Source organism: Cervus elaphus, chromosome 17 (genome assembly GCF_910594005.1).
Source record: "Cervus elaphus chromosome 17, mCerEla1.1, whole genome shotgun sequence".
NCBI lineage: Eukaryota > Metazoa > Chordata > Mammalia > Artiodactyla > Cervidae > Cervus > Cervus elaphus.
This window is the reverse complement of record NC_057831.1, coordinates 27,032,018-27,050,957: the sequence shown is the minus strand read 5'-3', so window position 1 is coordinate 27,050,957 and position 18,940 is coordinate 27,032,018. Positions and strand designations below refer to the sequence as shown.

General features: G+C 33.5%; 1 protein-coding gene and 1 long non-coding RNA gene across 5 annotated transcripts in view; both read right to left on the bottom strand.

The window, feature by feature from the left end:
* Positions 1 to 400: 400 nt before the first annotated feature.
* Positions 401 to 1,282, bottom strand: LOC122673512. Its single transcript, XR_006334702.1, has 2 exons — positions 1,234 to 1,282; positions 401 to 528 (listed from the first exon to the last, which is right to left on the bottom strand). It is a non-coding gene; the product is annotated as an uncharacterized LOC122673512 (long non-coding RNA).
* A 3,950-nt stretch (positions 1,283 to 5,232) lies between these two features.
* Positions 5,233 to 18,940, bottom strand: part of EIF4E (eukaryotic translation initiation factor 4E) — an 83,250-nt gene continuing 69,542 nt past the window's right edge. For all 4 annotated transcript variants that reach the window (XM_043871358.1, XM_043871360.1, XM_043871359.1 and 1 more), the window contains 5 exons: positions 14,459 to 14,554; positions 11,604 to 11,667; positions 10,787 to 10,900; positions 8,575 to 8,714; positions 5,233 to 6,514 (listed from right to left, as the gene is read on the bottom strand). In XM_043871358.1, the coding sequence (XP_043727293.1) occupies positions 6,400 to 6,514; positions 8,575 to 8,714; positions 10,787 to 10,900; positions 11,604 to 11,667; positions 14,459 to 14,554 (529 nt within the window). In that variant the 3' untranslated portion in view covers positions 5,233 to 6,399. The remainder of the gene's footprint in view (positions 6,515 to 8,574; positions 8,715 to 10,786; positions 10,901 to 11,603; positions 11,668 to 14,458; positions 14,555 to 18,940) is intronic.

Genomic DNA, 18,940 nt, shown 5'->3' with positions numbered 1-18,940 from the left:
ATGGAAAAAGTAAAACAGGGCTCAGTGGCATGTCTTTAAGCTAAGAACCCAGACAATACCATGGACAATCAAGAGAAACTGCAGTGGACTCAAGGACAAGGAGAGGAAAAAAGTAAATATCGAGGCAAATCACACTTTGCTGACTGGATTAATGACAAAGTCATCAGGTGGGAATGGGGTTAGGAGCCTGCTGGAAGTGAAAAGGAAATGAAAACAGGGTTAAGACATTTAGATTTACTGACAGTCACCACAAAACATTTAGAGCAAGGATCAGCAAACTTCTACAAAGGTCCTAAGAGTAGTAAGTATCCGACACTTTGCAGGCCTGTCTTAGTCACTAGTTAACTCTGTCATTATAGAACACACACCAAAGGGAAAAAAAAGACATGTGAACAAATGGGCAAGTCCATGTTTTAATAAAACTTTAATAAAACAGTAATTACAAAACAGAATGCATGCCAAATATGACCTATGAGGTGTAGTTTACTGTCCTGAAAAGAGGTTCAGTAGGCATGGAGACACATGGATCTGAAAGACAAGAGGAAGGCTGTGGTTAAGGACAGAGATTTGGAAGCCACTGTCACAAAGTGACAGTATGGATAACCTAAGAATAGTGAAGATGGGAGATATGAACATTTAAATCAGAATTCTTATAAAATAGCAACACTTGAAAAAAACATTAAGAGAAGGTAAATAATGATTTTCTCAAAGGAGAAAAATTGTGTGAAATGGGAACTTATGAAAAACAAACATCCTTAAAATCAAAACAACTGCCAAAAGAAACTTTTTATGACAATATAAAGATGAATCTGGGAAATGTCCTCAGTTAAAGAAAATCGCAAAGTTAAATTCAGTCTGAGGCTTGAAAACAAAACTAGGTCCTGTTATCAGTGCTGATTCAAGCTTTTTAAATGTTTACAGGCTTAAAACAAAATTAACAACTTTATGCTTATCCTTTGGAAAAAGTTCAATCCAGAGAACTATTTTACTTGTATGTTAAACCAATATTGGCTCATTAGAAGAAAATAAAACAATATTGATCATAAAAATATCATGAAGACCAAAACTGAAAAACTTGCTAAACAGCATCCTGTAGAACACAACCACAACACTGGAGATGACCCTTTAATGCACATGAGAACAGTCTGGGTTTGGAATGCATAGAGAGAGACTAAGGGCCATTTAGTGCTAAAGAAAAGGGATTCCCAAGTTGCTCAGTGGTAGAGAATCTACCTGGCCAGGAGGAGACACAGGGTTGATCCCTGGTTTCAGAAGATCCTCTGGAGTAGAAAATGGCAACCCACTCCAGTATTCTTGCCTGGGAAATCCCGCAGACAGATGAGCCTGGCTGGCTTCAGTCGACGGACTTGCAAAGAGTTGGACACGACTTAGCAACTAAACAACAAAAAAAATGGAAACTGTTTTGCACATATCAAAAAAAATTACACTACACACAGATAAGACTACAACTTACACTGGGAAACCGTAAAGGCAAAAATTACAAGCAAGCAAGGAAGGAAGCCAGTCCTTCAATAAGGCATACATTCATCTAATGGATCACTAGAATATGAAAGTTTTATGTGTTATGACATAAAACTCAACTTTTCAAGATTATTAAATGAAAAAGCAATGCTGAATGATTTGGGTCCAAAGAAAAAAGTCACATGTAGCTGGTGTATGCACAGAAAATTCTTAGACGTATATAAGAAACTGGAGTGGTACCTTGAAAAAGAAAAGTAGGATTGAAGGAGGTAGGAAATTGTCACCTTCTACCTTCTGTAGTCAAAACAGGTATGTTATGTCTGGTCAAACACTGAAAAAAAAACAGGTGACTAAACGGAGAACTGCCATCTACAAAACCACATCAAAGCAGACACAATCACATTTAAAATGCTTCAACAAATTCAAAAGTATGCTAAAACAAGGAAACTTTTTAAAAGCACAATCTCATAGCTGAAAAAGAGCCACACCCACAAAACTACTTGGAGAGTCATACAGATTTCAACAATGTAAAGTAGAAGTTAAGTCTTACAAAAGCTGTAATTTACACATGGGGGTTTGGTCGAGTCCTCCTATCTAGTGTGACCCATTTAGACTCACTGTAAGTTAGTGCTGAAAGGGTGTTTTATATTTACCTATAGACTACTAATCCCTAGTAACAGAAACTCTATTACAATAATACAAGCTATCTGCAGAAACTGTGGAAAGATAGAATTATTTTGGATACCTGCTTTTAAAAGTTTAGAGCACAGACCAGTCTATTTTGTTTTCTTCTGTACACCCAGCCATCTACAGCACAATAAACTGAGGTACTCAAAATGCGTTTTTTGGAGAAAAAGTAGGGATATAACTTCTGTGCAAAACTATCAAGAATTTACAAGCTCAGAAGTAAAAGAAAAGGGGGCAAGATTAAAACATGGAATCTGGTTCCTGTGAATTGGGAAAGGTATAGCACATCTGACCTCACACCCAGTTTCATTTTTTTGCTTCTGGCAGTAAAATAAGTAATCACAAGAATATTAAAACATGAAACCATCCAAGGTGTTAGGGTAACTACCTCATGTCTACTTCAAAATTCACAGTAAGCAAGATATAAAAAAGTGTTATTGCAAGATGCTACAGACTGAGGCTGAAACTTCCACACTAAGTCCATTAGTTGTGAGTTGAGAAGTAGAGATAATGAGCTGGTTGTTTTCAGCAACTGATGGGCAAATGAGCTGATCCGGGCTACTGAAGACGACAACCTAAGAGGGGTGTCTCTCCAACTGTATGTGATAAAGGAGCAGGTTTAAACCCCAAAATGCACACTCCTGTCACAAATGTAAATATATATATATCACATACTTCTTCCCAAGTGGTGCAAGAGGTAAAGAACCCACTTGCCAATGCAGGAGACATGAGACACATGGGTGTGATCCATGGGTCAGAAGACCCTGGAGGAGGGCATAGCAACCCACTTCCAGTATTCTTGCTTGGAGAATTCCATGGACAGAGGAGCCGGGTAGGCTACAGTCAGATACAACTGAAGCAACTTCCACACACACAATGTCACAGCAATATCTGATTTCTGTAGAAGTTTCTAGATACACAATTTCTATACTGGTCTAGAGAAACACCTGCTAGCACTACCTAGGGTCAATTTGATCTGAAACCTTGCATTTATCTGGGTCTAACTCTTGAATGAGAAAATTCAGTTCTTTTTTCCTTCGACTCAGTAAATGAAGACAATCCAATCCAACAATTAGATAAAAAGTAGCACAGAGACTTGTCATTAACTTGTTTTAATTTTAAAATGTAAAACATCACATTATCACACTGCCTTAGTAAATTAAAATTATCCTTTTGAATGCAAACTTCAGCATTTAAGAATCTCAACTCGAAAACTTTGCTTTATTTTGCCATTTATCTTAGAGGATAACAGGACATAGATACTTAAAACCGGATATGAAAATGTTCACTTGATCTATGTACCTCTAAACTCCTGTACCTTTGTCTCCATGTTCTCAGGAAAAAAAGCCAAATGATTAGCTGAGTGTGAACAGAGTACCCTCAGGAGACTCCCCATCTCTTACACGTTTCATTACAAAGGAAGTAAAATTTAAAATGTTCTGACCTATATAAACTGACTACAATCTGGTACAATTTACTGTAGCCCATGAGGTAGGCTCCATACCTCTGAGACCGTATCATGTGCTTTACAGAATTTCTGGAACAAAATTTCCAGGACTCAAATCCATACTATGTGACTTAAATCCTCACTGTTTCTGTTTCTTCATCTGTAAAAAGGGGGTAAGAGCACCTACATCAAAGGATTATTGTGCAGGTTTTAAAGTGCATATGAAGTGCTTAGAACACTGCCTGGCACATAGTAAGTACGAAATAAGGATTTTAACTTTTTGATTCTTTCATAGTATAACTCAAATCCTTCTGAAGAACTAGAATTTTAACAATTAAATTGGTTAAATGAAATATGGCATATCCTTATGATGAAATACTAATTATCCATTAAAGATTGTTTTAATAATCTATTATGAAAATATATTTAAGCTATAATATCCTGTTGAACAAAAAGGAAAAAGTAAATTAGAAAATCATGCACAATCTAATCTTATATTTAGAAAAGATGCTAATAGTTATAAACTTTGCAAGTTATTCTGATATTTAAGTGATATTTGCCAAAAGACACTCAGAATCATTCCACCCTTACTGGAAAAAAAGACTTAAAACCAACTGTGATTCTCAGCTGATAATGAGGATAATAAAATGCCATAAATTAGGATTCTTAACAATTTAGAACTGTGAACATTTAATGCATTATCTCTTCTCTACTCTCAAAGGCTGATACCTCTTAAAAAGGACTGCATCCTAGAATTAATAAAGCACTGATTTCTGATACATTCCTCCAATGCCACCCACTGCCAACATACTAACATTACCACTGTTACTTTTAAGCAAGCTCTTGAAGTGCTCACAACTACATATACCAAAAGACAATAAATCACCTTAACCAATCACCCAGATTTAAACAAGATATTATTAGGTACATATTTGAGATTATAAATATAAAAGACACAGTATTTATAGAATACTGAACAAGTGGTGTTTGTGGTATTGAGTACTCAGATGGTAGCTTGTGGTACCCTTTAAACGGTTTCAAATTCTCAGTACTATTAATTTCACGTTTATTTTACATAGGATTTTTGTCACTTACCAGTTTTAAATGATTAATTCATAATCACCATCTAGAGACAAAATTTCCTCTCAACTAATGGTTGTTCTACCTACAGTTCCAGCTCACTCTTCCGTCTACAATAGTTATATTTCATTTTATCAAATCTGAAATATACAATTATGCATTACAGATAACCTGTTTTCAAATTCACTTAAAGAGTAGATCAAGTTTTCAATTTTACATAAAGCCATACACCAGTTATCATTAAAAATATGAGTCTTCATAACCTGTTTATTCCAATTCTATTTAGACAGCAACACTAACAAAATTCTTAATGCATACAGCCCCATCACCTACAAGTCTTTCCTTATGCTATTATTTTGACATTTAAAGAAGAACATCTCAATTTAACAACCAAGTTTTATAACTACTATCCCTACCAATCAAATGGTGATGCATCAAGGTCGCAATTTTCATGAGTTTTAACATATTAAGAGTACATTATTTACCTAAGACTAAAGGACTGCGCCTTATTTAAAAAAAAAAAAAAGCCACATCAATTTAATTTCATATATATGATGCTACCTATTCAATTTATTAAAAATTAAACAAAATAACCAAACTAATGCTCCAAACTTATGCTGTTCATGTGGAAGACACTACAAGAGAAGACACAATAGAGACTGCCTTGCAATAAGAAATACAAATTCCTTCTACAGAGATGGAGAAATAAAAGGACAATTCTAGTTGTCTAAAAGACAATTCACTGTACACATTTTATTTACAGTTTTGTACACTGTCTTAATATGAATGGGACCGCTTTTCTACTTGAGCCAATTTTGTAACCAAAGCAAAATAACCTAAGTAATACAAAGTGTTAAAATACAGCATAAAGATACAAAAACAGACATACTAATTCTAATTAGGAATGTAATTATGATGTTACATTTTTTTTATAATCCACAATTAAGTTTAGGAAATCACACATAGATCACTGATTTGAATGAAATGCATAAATTTGTAGCAAAGCGTTGTAGTTTTAAATTACAAAAAAAAAATTACCAAAGAATGCACAAAATTAATGTTTATTCCACCTTTGTGTCATATTCCTGGATCCTTCACCAATGTTACATGAGAAAGAAAAACTAAAGCAAAACAAATGAAAACTGAAATCAGAATCACTAATGTTATCAAGTAGGGAAACAAATAAATTAAAATCTAGCAGCCATCAGCAAGAGTACAGCACAGACAGTGCCGTAAAAAGAAACAAAGGAAATTGCCAGGAAACTGTGTGCATCACACTCTTTCAAACCAGCAAAATATGCCCCTGCATACAATGGAACGTAAACAAAGTCATTCTCTTGTAAGGTACAGAAATGCAAGTTCTTTTTTTTTTTTAATATTGTAGATGGGTCAAATGTGTTTGTGATGGTTATTTCTATTAAGCTATTACAGAGTGGGCCAGGAACACATTTATGGATTCTGGGGATGATGTGTATTGTAATTCTTTGATTGGGATAATGGACACTCTAGCCAAAAAAAAAAAGAAAATATGAACACAGAAGTACAAGACAAAGGCGAATGAGACTTCTCTTATATCTTAGCAACATTTAGATGGAAATCAAATTTAAATGCAGTCCACTCTGCTTTTGAAGAGGCTTTGGTTCAGCTCCCAAATCTCGATTGCTTGACGCAGTCTCCTATGAGAATACTCAGAAGGTGTCTTCTTAAACAACAAACCTATTTTTAGTGGTGGAGCCGCTCTTAGTAGCTGTGTCTGCATGGGACTGATAACCAATCACTATCTTTGGAGGAAGTCCTAACCTTTCCTTGTATACCCTCCTAGAGGAAGAAAAAGAAAAGTAGCCATTAATTTTTATTCAAACATACACCCCAGATCCAGCATTACTATTCTTTATTAAAAAAAAAAAACCAAAAAACTAGAGAGTGAAATAAGAAACTGCACATTTTCCTTTTAGCAAAACATACTCTTCCTTTTCACTACAATCTTGGTTAATCACTTAACCAATATTTGAGAATCTACTATGTACCAGGTACTATGGTAATTATCAATAAATTAATAATAAGCAAAGCAGTGACAGTCCCTGGGGTCATGGTATTTATAGTTTAGAGTATTTGATTATTTACAAATAATCACAAATACATATGGTGGAGCTGCATCACATGCAAAATTAATTTGTGTAAAATCAATTATATGCACCTATTTTAATTTTTTGATCTAAAATGCTTCAATTATATTTTACATATAAACTTTAGTAAATATTTTATGTTACTACAATTACATTTACCTTATCTATTACTGACAAGAAAGCACACTCAAAAATTAAATACTTCAAAGGCAATTTGTAATATTTTCAAATCATATGTGATTCTATTTTAAGGACAAATATGAGTATCAAAGAAGGTAAGTACAGGGGCTGCAATATCATTAATAAGAATGATCTAATCTCCTGGAAAACAAAGAAATCTCTCCTTTTAAATTTATGAGGTCAAAGGTATAATGCTACGAGAATGAAGCACATCTGAAGGTTGAAAAATAAAAATAAAGCTCACTGGCTATAGCTCGCAAGAAAAGTAAATATGACAGGTAAGGCTGACAAGGTAAAACTGGACACAGATCTGAGAACGTCACAGGTCAGGCTAGAAACCTGGTATCTAAGAAGAGCAAAATTTAAAAATAAGCACCAAATGAAACAAAAATAAAGATATGTATTTTTTCATGGAGCTGAATCCTCCAGTATACTAGGAAAATTTATTCATACTCTACCCTCCAGAAGATTTCGGTACCTTCCCTAGAATAAGGTATTTGAAAATAATTTTATGATACCTAAAATTACAACTAGTATCAGGTTGACATTAGGATACAATGTACCTTCAATTATACTTAATTACTAAAAATGCCAGAAAGCAAGAGTACTGAGCCATGCAACTTAAAAGGGTGGAAAAATATCCTTCCTTGAAAAACTGAAGTCAAATGTTTAAATAAAGATTTCAAAACTTGTTAACACTGACACAATTAAAAATCTTCCCGAGGAAAGAAATTCATATCTAATTTCTTTAATGCACTTTCAAAGAAATATGAGATCCCCACAATCAGTAAGATTCAACGCTGACAAAAAGATCAGGAATATGACGACAATCAATTATCAATTTTCTCTTACAGAAACCCTCTGGAAAATGAAGCCTAGAAAATCCCCACACCTTTTAATTATACTTGCCAGAAAGGAATTATGTTCATAGAATTCATATTGTTGGAAAAATCAACATACAAAGGGGCAAATCAAACATACTGAGACCTATGACCTGTACTTAATTTCAATATAAAATTTAAAGTTCAGTTTTACTAATTTAAATTTAGTAAAAATTAACATTGACTGACATTTGAGGGGGAGAAAAATGACAGGCAATTTTTGCAAATGGTAGTATTTGCCAAAAAAGTTTTAAAATATATACATGTGGGCTTTAAGCATGGACAAAACCAAGCTACTGTCACTTATATCTCAATGGAAATTTCATTTAAGTGTACACATATGTGGCAAAATACACATATACCATTTGCCAATATTCACCAATGTATTGAGTATTATACATTAGCACTGCGGTTTTTAAAGTACATTAAAGAAAAGACACATTCTCATTTGATAAATAAAATGTGACATGCTAAAATAGTGTTCCAGTGATTCTATACTCCATTGAGAGGAAAAAGAAATTTTACAGAAATGAAGAAGGATGAACCAGACACAGAACACCAATACAGCAGTTCAAGGTTATAAATGTGTTCATGAAAACAAGAAAAATAATGATCTACATAAACGTATTTTTTTAAAAGTAGTTCTGCTTTTAGTTATCTATTTTAAAAGTACACAAACAGCAAAACTTACCCTATATGTGTAACAGCTTCTCTGTTTTCACATTCAGTAGTCCATATTGCTATTTTATCACCTTTAGCTCTAACGTTAACAACAGCTCCACATACATCATCACTGTAGTCATCAAAAGATTCTCCAATAAGGCACAGCAGCTTAAAAGAAAAAACTCAATTTCAAATTACATTCAACAGATTATAAACAGCTTCTTAAGTTGCAAAATGTCTCATATATTTATATACAAAGCTAAGAAAGTTTATATATATAGTTTTTTGTCCTGGCTTTTTAATTTGATGCTTTAATACCAAAACCATTAACAGTTTTGTTAACTTTTTCAGTAAACTGGGCAACTGATGTCAGGGCACATAAAAAGTGAATTATTTTATTAATATTCATTTGCTCTGCTGCTGCTTATACTTGCCAACAAACAAGTTTTAATGGAATAAATGAAAAGTTGCTCATGGATGAAATGCCTCTTGTTTCTGTTGCTTTTCATGAACTTTCCCTAATAAAAAAAAAATATGGCAAATGCGTAACATAAAATTTACCATTTTAACCATTTTTAAGTGAATGGTTTAGTGATATTAAGTATATTTATATTCACACTGTACCACCATCTGTCTCCACAACTTTTGTCATCTTGCAAAACTGAAATGACTTAATAAAGAGTTCTAAAATGGTATTTACTGATAATCTCTCCCAAAAGAAAACTAAGTTTTTCCTCAATAAAAGCCATTTACTGAAATATTTATTATTGCTCAATTTAGTAAGTGCTAACCACGAACTTCCCTGGTGATCCAGTGGTTAAGACTCCATGCTTCCATGGTAGGGGGCTTGGGTTCAATCCACAGTCAGGGAACTAAGATGATGCATGCCATGTGGCATGCTTAAAACACTAACTACAGACCAGACCAGTGTTCAGGATACAAAAAAAAGTATAATCCCTGACCTTAAAAGCCTGGGGTTTAAAACCTTTCACTAGAGAAAATGTCTATTATCTCAATTTAATAAATGTTGTATGAAGCCAAAAGTTCCAAATTACATCACAACATATAAGCTGAATGATACCAAGCTACAATTTCACTATTTCCTTCACAGATCTAAAAAGTTGAGTACCCAAAGCAATACTCTAAGGACTGTAAAAACTTGTATCATACAAAATGTGAAAGTTACCATAATTTTGAACTTAGTGAAATAACTAGGATGACCTTATTGTGGAAAGTCAGTCAATTGCCAATCACTTTCTGGATTTGTAATATGTGGCAGGGCATTTTACTGTACTAGTATGTAAATATATATAAGATTCATTCACATGATAGAACAAAATTAAGTGCTGATCTAGATTTCTAGAGTGGCATCCTTATCTTCTCTTTGAGTAACCAACGTAAAAAGCAACAAAGTTTTCTACCACTTTAATGGCAGAAAGTGAAGAAGAGCCTCTTGATGAAGGTGAAAGAGCAGAGTGAAAAAGCTGGCTTAAAGCTCAACATTAAAAAAATGAAGATAATGGCATCTGGTTGTATCACTTCATGGCAAACAGAGGTGGAAGATGTAGGAAACAAGAGTCAGTCTTCATTTTTTAGGGCTCCATAATCACTGTGGACAGTGACTGCAGCCACGGAATTAAGACACTTGCTCCTTGCAAGAACAGCTATGACAAACCTAGACAGCATATTAAAAAGCAGAGACATCACTTTGCTGACAAAGGTCCGTCTAGTCAAAGCTATAGTTTTTCCAGTAGTCATGTATGGATGTGAGAGGTGGACTATAAAGAAGGCTGAGCACCGAAGAATTGATGCTTTCCAACTGTGGTGCTGGAGAAGACTCTTGTGGTGCTGTAGAAGATGCTTGAGAATCCCGTGGACAGCAAGGAGATCACACCAATCAATCTGAAAGTAAATCAACCCTGAATATTCACTGAAAGGACTGCTGCTGAAGCTCCAATACTTTGGATACATGATGCAAAAAGCTGACTCATTAGAGAAGACCCTAATGATGGGAAAAATTAAGGGCAAGAGGAGAAGAGGGCAACAGAGGATGAAATGGCTGTATGGTGTCACTGACTCAATGGACACGAGTTTGAACAAACTATGGGAGATAGTGAAGGACAGGGAAGCCTGGAGTGCTGCAGTTCAATGGGTCACAGAATCAGAAACAACTTAGCAACTGAATAACTAGCAACACAGTTTTAGTACTGTGAAACAGCTTTATAATTTTAAAACCTTACTGTCTCTAGCCAAAAACGATCGAGGTCACTTCGTCTCTGCTGTTTGTTCAGTGTAATTAGCCATCGTCCTCCTCGTTTGTTTTTCTCATCTTCCCACATAGGCTCAATACCATCCTGCAAGGTTAGAGATACAACAATATGAGACAATATTGTTAGTTTAACTTCAGATAATACTAAAAACAGTAAGCAACAACCATGTTGTTTACTTTATACTCATAAAACTGTTATTGAGGTAGTGGGAAAAGCACACAAAACTTAAAGCTAGAGGCATGGGATTGCAAAAACATGGAATTGCAAGAACAGAGCCCTGATTAGGGCACTTACTAGCTATCAAATATTGGGTTTGACTTAATTTGGAGATTCTAAAACATTCTGAGTAACATACACCTTTGAGAAGCTATACACATTTCTGTATCTAAAAAATACATACAAAAGTTACACCACTTCAGAGAGCTAATGACTGTCCCACCCACTAATAGCTGACAAAACTCATAAAAGTATCTCGAGGACGCACATACTCCTGACAAACTCTGCACTTCAATCTACTCAAGTATATAAAGAAGAAATAGGACTGGATAATCAAAGCTCTCCTCAAAATCAATCACAGTATGTGCCCATACAGCCAAACTCTCACTTAATTTCAATTATTTATACTAAAAGAAGCCAAAATATACTTATGCTAAAATATGGTAAAGCTAATACAATTATTCTCCAAGCATCGCAACATTAACTATTTCTAAGTTCACAGTAAGATTTTAATGAATACCTGAATGGTCTAGTCTTATAATAAATATATGAAGTCACCAATTAAGCATACCTTAAAAAGTGAGTAGTCACAGCCAGGCATTAAATTACTAGACAACTGGATATGGTTGTAAAGACTAGGTAAAAGAAAAGAACAATTATAAACATAGAAAATGTAGTGCAGAGTTTAGGTGTTTGTATGTACATTCAGAGAATATGATAAAAATAAACAAGATAAAAACTCTTTTACTTTCTTCCCCCTAAGGAGTCAATTTCTGAAACAGACCAAACAGATCTTAATGACAGTCAGCTTTAAGAATCAATCTGATGATTTTTAGAAAATATCTTCAGTGATTTTATCCTGACAATTCTGATGTATTAGTTAACTTAATATATACACATTATTACAAGAAATTGAGAAGAGAGGTACAAGATGGCTTTAAGTAAATGAAAGAATCCAAGAGGCTAACAGGCAGTTTTAAACACACAAAGAGAAATCTACAGAAAGTAAGATAAAACTCCCTGATCATCAGGATTGCATGACAAAACTAAGTCAACATTATTATTATCTGTGAAAGTACGCAAGAGTGGAAAAGATCAGTGGTCCCCAAACACCACACACCGTTACTAGTTTAAGTCAGCAAGCATAATAATCTTTGGGGGAGCTTTTAACGACAGAACAGTTCCACATCCTACTTCTTACAATTTTAATTCCTTAAATATAGGCTGGAACCACAGAATGTGTATTTCTAAACTAGCAATGTAACAGATTAAACATTTGGGATGAATTAGGTATTCCACTAGCCTGAAGGTAGAATGCTAGATTGGATCATTTGATCTCTTGAAGTCTACCATAGCAAAATTGTTATAAAACTGGCAACAGAGTAAGAATGCTTTGCCTGTCTCCAGTATTTTATACAGAAGTGATGATCTTATATGACTAGCAATAATACCACACAGATGGTATTATTTTCCTTAGTAAGATTTTCTTACTGCTATTTTAACCCAGTCTGTACTTCAAGCAGAGTTTTAAGAAAGAGTCAAGGATTCTTTGGATGACATTGCACAGTTTAACAACAAATCCAGTTTGAATGAGAGAGCATTAAGACAGCATACAGCTTGCTGGGTTATTCTAATAGTTAACTCTTTCCAAACTAGATTATCACTGACAAGATTCCACTAGGCAAGAAAAGAGACATGGATACCAACAGTACCTACAGAATTAGAACCACCATTTCTTCACAATTAATGGCTAGTGTGGAAGGGACATTCTTCAATGGCATTCAAAGTAGAAAAGACCAATGCTTCTTTCGGCTGTCTTCTTTCTCCTTAATCATGCTCTAAGGTCTCTTACTAAGTTTACAATTAGAATCTGTAATGGCACACTTAAATAGAATCCTAATGCTACAGACAAGACTAGATTAAAAAAAAACCAACCTCAAAGGCTATTTCATTAAATTTGCCCACCAAAAGTGAGAAACTAAGAAGTGACAAAGATAGAAAGCTTAAGGATTTATCTCTCAATTTATGGCATAAAAATCCACTAAGCAATAATATTGCTTACAACATGCCTAAAAACTGTGGTGTCATGTTCTAATTAGAGGCCATTTAGGGATATCATTATGTAAAACTGGTGACAGCCAAACAAACTCAGATAAATGCAAATCTTATTCAGTGGGAGAACAGCTCAGGACTCTGCTCTCCCTCCTCCACAGGGTACTGGAGACTATTATGTTTCAGAAAACTCTTGAAAAAATACAATTAGAGAAGAAAAACAAACAACTAAAGAAGAAAAACACTCAATGTTTTGATGAACGGCAAAACAGAACCATAATTTAACTAGACCTATGAATTACTAGGAGTTTCAAATGAAGTTCATTTTTAAAAAAATGTTTTCACTAAATTAAAAACTTTTTTAAAAAAAGCCCGTAAGTTCAATTAAAAAGTGATCCCAACATAGTTTCTTTAATTATTCTATGCTTTGTTTGTTTTCAGTGATTCAAATGCATACTAAATGCCTAATATGCTGAAGTATACATCATATGTATAAAATTTTTAATCATATTCTATTAATTTATAATTTTCTAACCACAATCTATCTGTGTGATACACCCAAGCATTAACATTAAAACATAGGAATCACATCATTGATACGATCCAAAATATACCAACTGAACAAATTAGAATACTTAGATAACTGCTAGATAATTTACAGCTCTTAAACATGTTTTTAATAAGCTGTATCTTTCATGTTCTCCAACAGTTTCTCCCTATATATTTTTCAAGCAAATAAGACATACTAAATAAACTGTTTTTAAAGAATCAATATTCCAAAACTTCCTGCAAAGAACTTTATAGCTCTAAATTAAATTATATTGCTAAATCTGAAACAAAATCTCAAAAATATTTGAAGTATTCTTAAGTTGACCACAAAGTATAATAAAATTATCTATCATCACAGATACTGTCATTCTTTGATAAACCCTGATTTATGAGCAGTTCAGCCTTTGAAATCTCAGAATCTTTATCACAGGAAATCCACAGTTTATGCTAAAGAGGATCTGTAGAAATGCTAAGAAAAGCATTCTTTTCCTAAGAAAGCTCTGGAATACCTAAAAATAGAGCAAATTTGCCTAGGTAACCAAGAAAGGGGACAAGGTCCTAAAAGTTGTCAGAAGTTCCAGTGACAATAAAGGATTCTCAATGAATGATATCTTAGGACAAGAAATAGAGAAGAGGCAGAGCTAAATGATGACAAGATGGAAGCTTTCTAAAACTGGTAAGAAATAATCACCAATTCTAACAGTTGTGAGAAGATGGACAAGCAAAAAAGTAAATATTAACTCTTCACCTTACCCTTCTTTTTGTGAATACAACTTAAAATAAAAAAGTACACAATACAACAAACATCCTAAAATGGTTACTTACGCCCAAAAGTCTTCAACAGTATCAAACTTAGAGATCAATCGAAGGTTTGCTTGCCAAGTTTTGCTTTTATCATTTTTAAAAAACCAGAGTGCCCATCTAGAAACAGAAAGTCAGTGTCAACAAAAGTTTTACATCCATGTTCAAAGCAGCAGTGAGTTTCACTTATTAATAAAAATGTTGTCTGAAGACAGTTTTCCAAGTGGACATATATTTTATAACTTTATGATTAATGCTTAATAATCTCAGACATAAAAATGAGATGCATTTCAACACCTACTTGGTAATGTGTATTTGCCAACCCCTGATCAAGGAAAAAAATATTTTGAAAAAGCAAAGGCAGAAAAACTACTAAACACACAGTATCAAGTACTGTACCCTGGATGTCTAAAACTAATTTAGTCTTTCCTGAGAAAATTAAAAACAGAACTACCATTTGATCCAGCAATTCCACTTCTGGGTATTATCTGAAGAAAATGAAAATACTAACTTGAAAAAGATATATGAATCCCCATGATTAGTGTAGCTTTACAAGAGGTTAAGATACAGAAGCAACTTAAATGTTCATCAGGGGGTGAAAAAAGAAAATATGTATGTATGTATGAATGTGTCTATTCAATGGATTATTCACTCATAAAAGAAAAGAAAAATTTGCTAGTTCCAACATGGATGGACCACAGAACTTTCTAACAAGCTAAATAAATCACACACTAGACAGGAAAAACAAATACTATATGATTTTGCTTATACGTGGAATCTAAAAAAAACTTTAAAAAAGGAGAAAAACCCACCCCAAGCTCACTGATATAGAGAACAGACTGGTGGTTCCCAGAGGAAAAGGGGTGGGGAAATGCATGAAGGGGATCAAGTGGTACAAACTTCCAGTTATAAAATAAGTAAGTCATGGGGATGCAACGTACAACATAGTAAATATAGTTCATAATACTGCACTGCAAATTTGAAAGTTGTGAAGAGACTAAATCTTACAAGTTCTCATTATAAGAAATTATAAATATGTATTGTGATAGATGTTGATTATGATCATTCCATAATATATACAAATACTGAATCACTGTGTTGTACATTTGAAATTGTTACACCTCAACTGAAAATAAAAAAATTCCATTCCATCTTTAAAAAAAAAATTGCATTCAGCCATTAAAGGTTTATTCTAAGTAAATGACTGGATGACTAAGCAAAAATATTTGTACAATAAGGTTCTTAAATTTGGAAAACTGGAAACATCTTAAGTGCCTATTAACAATTCTCAGAATGTGGTTTACAAGACCCCTTAGGCATCTTAAGACCCTTTCAGGAGCACTGATGCGTAAAAACCATTTCACAAAAATCCTAAGATATTTTATTTTTCACTGTGTTGACATTTTCACTGGTGATGCAAAAACAACAGTAAACCTAGCGGTGATGTGCCGAACAAGAATCATACAGTGGCACCCATGTCTACCGTTTGTCACTGTTCCTGTATTATCATCAACTCTCAGAGGAATAACTGTCAGTTTCAGTTAAGAATGCCACTGACGAAACAGTAATAAAATACTTGTTTTATTAAATTTCAATTTGTGTACATGTTGTTTTCTGCACAAAAATACTTCTGCACACCAAATACAATGCTTAGGCAATTGAACTGTGAGGAGAACTAGTTGCTTTTTCAAAGAACACCACTTTTACTGGAAGAATAGGCTGATCAAGCATGGTTACTTCTTGAAAAATGAACAGTGAGCATGTTGCTAAAATTTGAGCTTTCAGGAGAAAAATCAGAATTTTGGAAAGCCTGCAGGTGCCACTGAGCATGACAATTTAACAAAACTTGGGGACATTTCTGAGGCATTTAGTAATGATGATGTTATTGTTTTGATATCATATAATGAAAAATGCCAATATTTAGATCTACAAACTCACTGAACCAGTATTTTTTCTAAATGACCAGTAGTATGCATGAGTGGAGAAGGATATATTCCAAATGCAAGACAGATCAATGGATTTTAAAGTAACAGAGTAGAAAAAAGTTCTTGGATGTGGTTTCAGATTCTACATTGCAACTAGCCTGCAAGAAACCTAGTATCAAAGGAAGGAGATATTCCTAATTATAAAAGGCCATTAAAATTTCTCCTTTTCCAACCATGTATATTTGAGGTCATATTTTATCCTTATACTTCCTCTGAAACAACATATCTCCAAAGACTGAAAATGCAGAACCAGCTATGAAAACCTAGCTGATTTCTATTAAGTCAGGCACTTAAAATATTTACAAAAATGCTGTTCTTCTCACTATGTATGTTTTATTTTGAATAAATTTTTTCCATAAAAATCATTTACATTAACATTCAATGAGTTAAGTACATATGTAGTTTTACATTTTTGAGAATTATTTTATTTTCTAATATAGCAAATGAAAATAGATGAAAATCTACATAACCTGTAAAACACTGTGGAATCCTCAATAATTTTTAAGAATGTAAAGGGGTCATGAGCCCAAAGAAGTAATATTTAAATAATTACAATAAATAACTTCAAAAATATAATAAACATAATAAATACATGCAAGAAGACTTCTAGGCTGCTATTAAATCGGTTAATTGTGTGGGCTAAAAAAAAAAAAAATAGGATAACTGTGTGGGTAAAATTCTCTTAAGACTGACATGAAACCCAGAAACCATGGAGGAAAGTTGGTATTTGATTATATGAAAATAAAAAACCTTTAAAATAACATAACTCTTTAGACAATGTTAAAAGACAAATGATTTGGAAGTGTACTTTCAATCTAATCCCCCCCTTGGATGGGTTAGCATCCCTAAAGTACAATGCTTGGAAATAAACTTGAAAAGATAATCCAAAAGAAAATAACAGACAATAAGAACTGAACAGACTTCTCACAGGTAAAAACACAAATAAGCAATTGTCTTGAACAAAACTGTTTTGAAACTTCAATAGAAGAAATGCACATTTAAAACAATAAGACATTGTTTTCGCAAATCAGACTAGAACCAATCTGACAGGCAATTAAATTTAACAGATTGACAGTACCAGTTGGCAAGGATGCAGAAATCAGTAATTCTAAGCAGATAAACGAGGATAATTTGGCAGTGTCTACAAAGGTAGATAATGGGCAGTCTTAAACCTAAGAACTCTGAAATTTTACCATATAGATATACCACTATATTCACACAAGTGTAAAAAAATATAAGGATGTATACGTAAATTTAAAAAATCTGCATACTCATTAATGTAAGCCTGATAAAATACACGACTATATATTCATTTAATACTAACAAGGCTGTCGATTGAAATAAAGACTTAAAATTTACATGTACAAACAAAAACCTCAATAGTATGGCAATCTGTATTAAAAAAAAGTATATATATGTACATTGAAAGGTTTTGGAAAAACACAAACCAAATTTTTACTATTTTGGGGAGTGGAGCAAAACAAAATGGGGAAGAAGGAATCAGAGAAAAACAGAGAACTTACACTTTGTATACTTCGTGCCTCGATGATTTAATCTTTCCTACAATACTATAGTGGTTTTTTTTTTTTTTAAGAAAACATAATTCCTTACAAAATTATTTACAAAAAGTAAATAACGAAGAAATTACCAAAATCAGAACCAAAAATGTCTTAGAACAGTTTTCAATGTGATATTATTTTATGCAAGAAATAGAAATTACAGAGAAATTAAAATCCTCACAGATTTCATTTTAGGACTTAATCAGTTTGTTCACTGATAAGGGCACCTTTCAGGAATCTCAGATTTCATCTTAAGCTATGAGGGATATATGCCTTGACCTCCCAATAATAGCAACATGAAGAACTGTGTTCACAGACAGAAGACAGTAAGCTTTTTATACGATACCACTGAAAAGATGGGGGAAAAATAAAGGTTTTAGTACTGCTGCTAGGATGAACTACATAAAACTGCCACTAATCAATTGTAATCAACTTAGTATTACTTTGGCACAATGCTTTCCCGAAGAAGAATTTTTTCCTTTTATCAACTATTTGACCTTTGGTATTTCACACACTGGCTGACAATCCACAGTATCTAGAGAACTGATTTGTTCCTCCCTGGAGGGTATGCTGAATCAACCATCTCCTATGAAAAAACTACCAAAACATATTTGCATTATTACTTCAGTAGGTCTACAATGATAATGAAGGGGAAAAAAGGACATAAAGGGACAATACATTTTTCAGATAAATGAAACCTAATTATAGACTTGTAGGGTCTGGGAGAGGGGGAATGAAAGGAATTAAAGATCCTCGAAAGTTAACTTATCCAATTTACTTTCCTCCAGATTCTGAGGAAATGTTTCTGAGTTTTCCCACCATCAGCTCTCAGTGAATTAAAGTTAAGTTTTATCAGATAAACCAGAAAGATAATTAAGTAAAAGCACAAACATACTGGGAAGTGGTAGGGTGGAGATAGGAAAAACCATATACTGAAGTATTAAACTACTACACTGCAACTA